Below are 8,204 nucleotides of genomic sequence, written 5' to 3'. Positions count from 1 at the left end.
TGACTTGTCAGGGATGCCTCTGCCAGAAAGGAAGCTGTCTGTGTTTGTTGAAGAAACCTGCACTCAGACTCCTGTAAGAGACTCAGATAAACTAACTGGCTCATTAAACTGGACTTTGGAGAAATCGTTCCTTTTGTCTGTCACTGGTGTCTGATGTGGGGTGAAGAAAGGCTTCTCCTCCTCAATCAGGAACAGTCCCACAAAGCCCAGGTAGTTGTATGATGGAACACCTTGAGGCGTGTTTAATTTGGAAATGAGTTGGTAAGGTATAGTCTCTTAGGCCTCAAGCTTCCATTTTTGAAATAACTATCTGAATATATTTTTATATTTGTATTTTTAATATGAATCCTTTTAAGGGATTAGACCAGTGCAGGACCCTCTCTTTTCCCTCTCTCCTTATGTCTCTCCCTGCACCAACAATGGGGTGAATGAGACACACTGAGAAGGCACACATTGGAGAGTAGAAAAAGGTATATGGGAGGGTGTGGCGGGAGGAAAGGGAAGGGAGAAATAATATAAGTATGTTATCTTTATCTAAAAAATAAAATTAAAAATGTTAATATCTGACTAAATGATAGTGTCCCATTGTTCTTTCTAAACATACTCCATACAGCCCCAGATACTACATCTGAAAAGCAGTATCTCTACCACAGACCCCATACAACCCTAGATACTGCATCTGAAAAGCAGGTACTCGTTCCCTGTCTTTGCTCACAGCACTGACTTCTCACCATTTTGGTTAAAGGGTCTGCTGCTCTCACAGGCAATGGAGTTAAGGGGCTGTGTGCTCAGCTTTGGGCAATAAAACAAAATTGTTGGAAGATTCATTTTGTGAATTTAGAATGAAAAAATAACTTCTAATGGAATGTCAAATAAAGGAATTTTATAGGCTTGGCTGTAGTAAAAGATCCAATGAAAGAGAGGACCCAGGTATTGTTCCCAGGACCCATATATCAATTCTGACTCCAGCATCCACCGGGCAGCTCAGTTTCTAGGGATCTGATGCCCTCTTCTGGCTTCGATGGACACCAGGCCTGCACATGGTACACAGACATACGAGCAAACCCCAACACACACACACACACACACACACACACACACACACACACACACACACACACACTAGAAGTCCTTGGATGCATAGTTTCCCGTTACTAAAATTACTTTACCCCGCACACATGACCATCAATGCTCCTTGAAAATATAGAGCCCACTGATGTAGCATTGTCTATTTGGTCATTCTTCTTTTGGGAGCCATTGGGATGACTTTCTACTTTGAATTTATTACTTATTTATAGATAAATACATATTAACACACACAACTTTCATTGTCATCCCTGAAGTCATATGTTTGGTCGTTAAGTAAAGATAACAATGTCAGCATGTTCGGTCCATTTTTGTCAGTTTAAATGGAAAACGTGCTTTGTTTTCCTTCTTGCCATCATTTAAAAATAGTCTTTGATCTTTGCTCAAAAGAACTTTCCATACAAATAATATTAATTATGAAGTTATCATTACAATTCTTGTCCACTGCCTAAAGTTGAATTTTCAGAAAGTTCAGAAGTACAGAAAGCAAGCTGTCGCTTGAGCTTCCTTTTCTCCCCTGGCTGTTCACACAATTTGACTTCGATGTTGGCATCAATGAAAGCATCTCCCTTGGTTTCCTCTGCTGGACACTGTCGTCGTGAGAACTTTGCTCTCTTCTGCGTCATAGAAATTACTGAATTTTGGTGCTTCTGGGCTGGAGAGAAGCATTCTTTTATCATGCAATAACAAACTGCAGACAAAAAATTCTTTTTGAAGTTTTCATTCATAAAGGCATACACGATGGGATTACAGATAGAGTTGAAAAATCCAATTATTTGTACGACAGCAAAAACGATCTTGATCGTGACATCATCATATTCTTTTTCAAAATTGCCTGAAATAGAATTTCACTTTAGAATGTGGATTGAATTTCTTAAGAAAACTAAAAACTATTCATCACCTGACTTTGTCAAAGACAAAAGGCATGCAGATTTCTGAAGCCCACTGTGGGAGAGGAACAATTGCCTGGGAACACATGGCCTTCATGACGATCATTCTTACAAACACTGCTGGTGTCCAGCATATGCTACTGGGCTCACAGTACTTACACTAAATAACTCAAATGTTGTGAAAACTAGAAGCAGGAGTTACCCTTCCAACATTCCCTTGCAGTGCAGAAACAGTCACACTGTAACGTCTTGGTGCATCAGGGAGAATACCCAGAGGTGCTGGCTGAAAGCCCAGGTGTTGTTAAGTTGAAACTGTGCAAGTCAAAGTTGTAAAAACAGAAGATTTATAAGATGCCATGTTGCTCCCTTAGGAATGATGAAAGAATCTGGAAGTTTTACTTTATTGTATACAACGAGTAAAGAACACTTCCTAAGTGTCCTTGTCACAGAGAGCCATGCACCACACAGGGAGCTAGAGCTCTTGTAACAGGAAAGAAGCAGGCTCGAGGCTTGGTGTATAATTAAGCCAGCGAATAGCAACAGATTCACAGCCATTCCTGTCTATTCTAGCAGGAAATGGACCAGAGCATCTAAGGAGAATGCTATATACTTACTGTATTCAACCATCATGTGAACAACATGGAAAGGAGCCCAGCACACAGCAAAGAGAGCCACCACTGTCACCATCATGACGACAGCCCGCTTCTTCTTCCTAGACCCACGAGAAAGCATTGCTTTGGTTCAGTTTTCTGTGGAAAATGTGTTAAAACAGCAAGACTAAAATAAAGGTTGAGCCTAGGCCACTCAAATGTAACAGCAGGTAGGTTATGGCCATTTCCTGTTTGTTTCACCCTTGTGTTCATGGTCTTTATGTACTGAACATGCTTATGGTGTGTTCACTGTGTGTCCGGCATGCTCCTAGATCCCTGTGTGTTCACTGGGGGTCTGGAATGCTCCTAGATCTCTGTGTGCTCACTGCGGGTCCGGCATGCTCCTAGATCCCTGTGTGTTCACTGCGGGTCCGGCATGCTCCTAGATCCCTGTGTGCTCACTGCGGGTCTGGAATGCTCCTAGATCCCTGTGTGCTCACTGCGGGTCCGGCATGCTCCTAGATCACTGATATGGATTCTATCATTAATACTCACAGAGATCAATGAGCTAACGCAGAAGGTGTGGCAACCTGAAGGCTCCTGATGTCTAGTTACTGACGGACTTTGGGTTTGGATTGAGGAGCCTAAGTTTAGCAAGTGATCTTTAATTCACTGGGCATTGAAAACCACTCATTTCTTTGATAGCAAAATATCAATATTTATCAAATACAGTAAGCTTCAAGGATTGTATTAAAACTCTTGTTTTACCAGCAATTCAAACTCATTTCTTTATTTTTCTTATAAGGTAGAGTTATATCTTCACTTGAACTATATATTTGCTGTATATTTTACAAGTTCATACGTGGCACCTCTCCTTTCAACTCCAGAATTCCTTTCTTCTAGGAAAGAGTATCATTAACTTAATAAAATTTCCCAAGACGATGAAGTCTTGGGAACCCCTTATATTCAGAAAGGACTGTCTTTATACAAATGGGCGCTGGAGGACACTGCACAGAAAGATTTAACTACAACCCATCAAATCCCTGGACGTGCACAGGAGGCCTCACTCATTTTCATCTGAATAGCCGTGCAGTGCAGATGTAAAGTGAATCTTGTGTGTTGTGTATGCAGCATCATAATCTTTTAAAACGGATACTAATGAATAAGGTAAAAAATATAGTTTTCATGCTGAAATCAAATTTCAACACTAACCATTTAATATAAGTAATATGCTGAGGTTAAAACATTTTTATATATGTCAGCACTGTCTATGAATAGTAGGAAGTAAGGATGAATGTCATTATACAACCGTGTATAATAAGGAAATGGGGGAGGGGAGCTAAAATGCAGATCTTTGTCACAATGGTCAGCAAGGTGACAGTGAGCAGAGCCACTCTCATGAACACAGCCCTGAAACACGTTCATAGCTCTTTCTGCAAATCATATTTATATAAAGATGAAAATGTAACTATGCTCCATAGTCTCTTCTTACTCCCAGCTTCACTTTTGATTTGAGATTTTGATCCATCTTTCTGACACACATTAAAATGCACAAAGCTTCAAGGGTTTAAACACTCCAATTTAGATTACTTTGACTAGATCACCCAAGAGTTCTGGTGTCCTTGGCAACTGTTCCTTCTAGCACAGCTTGTTGAAAATTTTAAACAGAGGTGAGCACCGAATGAGACAGACCTGGCTATTTTGGACATTTCTTTCCCATGAGAGGACTGAAGCACCGAACTGTCTCCCACTCGTTTCTTGATCCAGAGTTCGTAGCCGATCCTGCTGTAGAGGGCAAGCATCAGCACCAGAGGCAGGAGGAAGAGGATGCCAAAAATGAAGGTGGTGTAGATTCTCTGGTGCACGGGGCTGGCCCATTCCTCCAAGCAGCAGACATGTTCTTTTTCATATAGGAAGTCATACTTAATCTTGGTCATAAGGAACAGGGAGTTGAAAGAACGAGTGGTCAACATCAGAAGCAGTCAAGTATCATCACAGAACATCATTTTAAAGACTTTTCAGATTCGCCATTGGGATTATTGCAAATGTGAATCGCTGTTTTATTGTTATTCTGTAGTAAAAGAGTTTTCTCACTTAACCTGCTTAGGTTTTGAGAATTTCATGCTTTTAGATTTGAAATGGGATTGAGGTCTGTACAAGTTTTTTCATTTCTTGACTGTCTCAACTTTTATTTCCCTTTCTCACCACTTTTAGGTGAGCTAAAAGAACACACTTACCGTGTTATCTATTGAGAAGACTATCTGCTGCCTGCTGTCTCTCTTTGTTTTTTTTTTTTTTTTTTTTTTTTTTTGGTTTTTTTCGAGACAGGGTTTCCCTGTAGTTTCTAGAGCCTGTTCTGGAACTAGCTCTTGTAGACCATGCTGGCCTCGAACTCAGAGATCTGCCTGCCTCTGCCTCCCGAGTGCTGGGATTAAAGGCGTGCCCACCACAGCCCGGCCCTGCTGTCTCTTTTAATATTAATTAAACTAATTTACTTTGCTTTCTCATTTGAGGAAACAGACTTAGAGAATCAGATTTTACTTAGTATCCTCATGAAGGCTGTGGCATGACTAGTAAAATTCCATATTTGCCTTTCTGTTTTAAAAAGTAGACAAGAGTCTATCATTTTATAAGTTTTGTTAGGGGTTTTGTGAGCAATGCCCTGTTGTCTTTGAAGATTGGTGCTTGTGTTAGATGAGAAAAGATGTTCAAATTAGCATCAACAGACAGGTTGGGCCAAATGAACCCCTGGCTTTCTTTACTATGAGTCCTCACACATGGCTGAACCCACCAGACAAAGGCAGGAGGAAAGAGATTGGGTAAGATGCTCTCCTACTCAAATTTTAATTTACCTGGGAAGATGAGGCAGGCAAGAAAAGCCTTATGAAAGAGAATCAACTAATCTCTTACATTTTGTGCATGAGTTAACAATAAAAGAAAATATAGTGAAGGGGTGAAAATAGAGCAGCAGTTCTCAGTCTGGGTCATGACCCCAACAGGGGCTGCAGATCAGATATTCATATTATGATTCAAAGCATCAAAGCAGTAGCAAAATTATAGTTATGAAATAGCAATGAAATAATTTTATGGATAGGGTCACTACACATGAGGGGCTGTAGTAAAGGGTTTCAGCATTAGAAAGACTAAGAAACACCAAAATAGATAGTTGTGGAAAGACAGAAGGATCAGATGGGTAGTGGGGAAGGAAAATGGGGAAGGACAGTAAAATTAAAGTCCACTTAGGAATTGTATGGAAACTTAATACAGTAGCAGCTTCTCTCTCTCTCTCTCTCTCTCTCTCTCTCTCTCTCTCTCTCTCTCTCTCTCTCTCTCTCTCTCTCTCTCTCTGTCAGGAGAGCGTTTCTCTGTGTAACAGCCCTGGCTGTCCTAAAAACTCACTCTGTAGACAATGCTGACCTCGAATTCACAGAGATTCTCCTGCCTCTGCCTTCCAAGTTCCGGGATTAAATGTGTGCATAGCCACCACCCAGAGCAATAATAGAAGCTTCTCAAATTATATATATATATATATATATATATATATATATATATATATATGAGGGTGATCTAAATGTAATCACCAAATAACAGGGGAGAAAACCCTAACTGGATATCTCTCATCACCAGATAAATCTTCCAATGCTGGGGAAAGGGTTGCATCTAATTGAACTGCTGGCCAGAATGCCAAGGGAACCTTAAAAAACCCAGGCTGTTGCAAAGGCTGTAGATTTCTCTCCACAAATTGACAGCAAGGCTAATCTGCTGAAAGTAACACACACACACACACACACACACACACACACACACAATTCATTGAACATGGAGAAGTTGAGGGGTGCCTGCCTAGAGCCTTTACCCCTGCTGGCTAGTGCTCTTGGTACTGGAAGGTACTCTTCACACTGCTAAGGAGAAACAGAAACTCCAACCCATTTACAAGCTCTTTGATCTACACTGGCACCCTGCCTGCAAGGTACACTTGTACATTGGTGGCACAGAGGTTTTCGGGGTAACCAGCCAATGTCTGCTTTGACTTAAGGCCACTACGAGAGATGGAACCAATAGGTGATGCTACTTTGGTGACCAAGAACCTGAGATCAGATAGTCCAGGGACCTAGAGGAAAGCCAAATGCTGCCATTATACAAAAGGAACACAGCAATAAAATGACTCCTAATACATTCTGCTGTATTCATAGATCAGTGCCTTGCTCAGCCATCATCAGAGAAGCTTCCTCCTGCAGCAATGCAAACAAGTACAGAGACCCACAGCCAGACATTACACAGACAGTAAGAGACCTCAGAACACTCAGCCCTAAAAGGTAGATCTCCATCAGGTTCTTCCCCTCAGGGCTCAGAGAACCTGTAGAAGAGGAGGCAGAAAGAATGTACGAGCCAGAGGGGATGGAGAACATCAAGGAAGCAGGATCTCTAGGCAAAGGATTTCTGACACCCATATGCACTCACAAAGACAGCGGCAGCATGCTCAGGGCCTGCCTGGGTCTGCAGCAGCTGAGGTCCTAGAGCTGAAAGGAGAAAAGCACCCATGCCTCATCTCTAACCAGACGCTGTCTCACACTGATAACTGCTTGTAAAAGAAAGTGACCGGGAAAATGCAATATAGGCGGAACTGTCTTTGGAATTTCCTGCTTCATGGAAAAGTCTGAATACTATGGGTCTGTAGGCTAAAGATTGGATGCCCCAACAATACAGAATAACTTTGGGTGACTGTCCAGGTAGACAGATGTCTCTGTCATTTCTAGAGTTTTGAAGTTGCTTACAATGCACTTTCTGTTAACTTAGGTAATATTATATCCTTCTGGAGTCTTTGATGGAGTTGAAGAATTGATAGGTATGATAAAAGATAAAGTAGATATTGCAATTGTAATTTTTGCTTGATACTTCTTTTGTTATATGTAATTTTTCTATGTTATAGTTAAAACCTTCCTTTTTATTTAAACAGAAAAGAGTAGGTTATGTGGGATTCCCCTCTGTTTGCTGTGAATACCATTGGTTAATAAAGAATCTAGCTTGGCCTGATAGGGTAGAGTAGAGCTATGAAGGGAAAACTAAATTGAATGCTGGGAGAATGAAGGGCAGAGTTGAGGAGAAGCCTTGGAGCCACTGCCAGAGACAGACATTCTGAAACATTGCCAGTAGGCCAGGAGCCTCATGATAAAATATAAAATAATGTAGATCTGTTATTCTAGATGTAAGAGCTAGCTAACAATATGCTTAAGTAATTGGCCAAGTTGTGATTTAAATAATGTAGTTTCTGTGTGATTATTTTGGTTCTGAACTGCTGGACCACCGGGAAACAACCAAGAGACCTCTTGCAACAGTTCTTTTCTATCTTATTATATTTTGTTATTATTCCTTTGATGCCTATTTGTTTTCTTATGACAGACAAAAGAGGAAGATCCAAATGCGAGGGGGAGGGGGAACTAACTGGAGGGAGTAGAGGGAGAAAAATTATATGTTAAAAATCTATTTTCAATAAAAGAAAATATAGAACACTCATTAGATTCTCAATTATATTAAAACAATGGAGCAAACTAGGAAAATCATGTTCAATTTGTAGGAAAATGGAGAAATCAACCTTAAAACATCTTTTAAAATGTTATGCATCAATGTCTTGGCAATA

At 40.6% G+C, this 8,204-nt stretch overlaps 1 protein-coding gene across 1 annotated transcript in view; it reads right to left on the bottom strand.

Moving 5' to 3' along the window:
* Window positions 1-1,514: 1,514 nt before the first annotated feature.
* LOC119826781 (pyroglutamylated RF-amide peptide receptor) overlaps window positions 1,515-8,204 on the bottom strand; it is a 28,236-nt gene continuing 21,546 nt past the window's right edge. Inside the window, exons 4-6 of the mRNA XM_038348266.1 lie at window positions 4,259-4,494; window positions 2,591-2,688; window positions 1,515-1,921 (exon numbers count right to left, since the gene is read on the bottom strand). Of these exons, the coding sequence (XP_038204194.1) occupies window positions 1,515-1,921; window positions 2,591-2,688; window positions 4,259-4,494 (741 nt within the window). The remainder of the gene's footprint in view (window positions 1,922-2,590; window positions 2,689-4,258; window positions 4,495-8,204) is intronic.

The sequence above is a fragment of the Arvicola amphibius genome, chromosome 11, assembly GCF_903992535.2.
Source record: "Arvicola amphibius chromosome 11, mArvAmp1.2, whole genome shotgun sequence".
NCBI lineage: Eukaryota > Metazoa > Chordata > Mammalia > Rodentia > Cricetidae > Arvicola > Arvicola amphibius.
The sequence above is the reverse complement of the archived record's forward strand: the minus strand, read 5'-3'. Positions and strand labels throughout refer to the sequence as shown.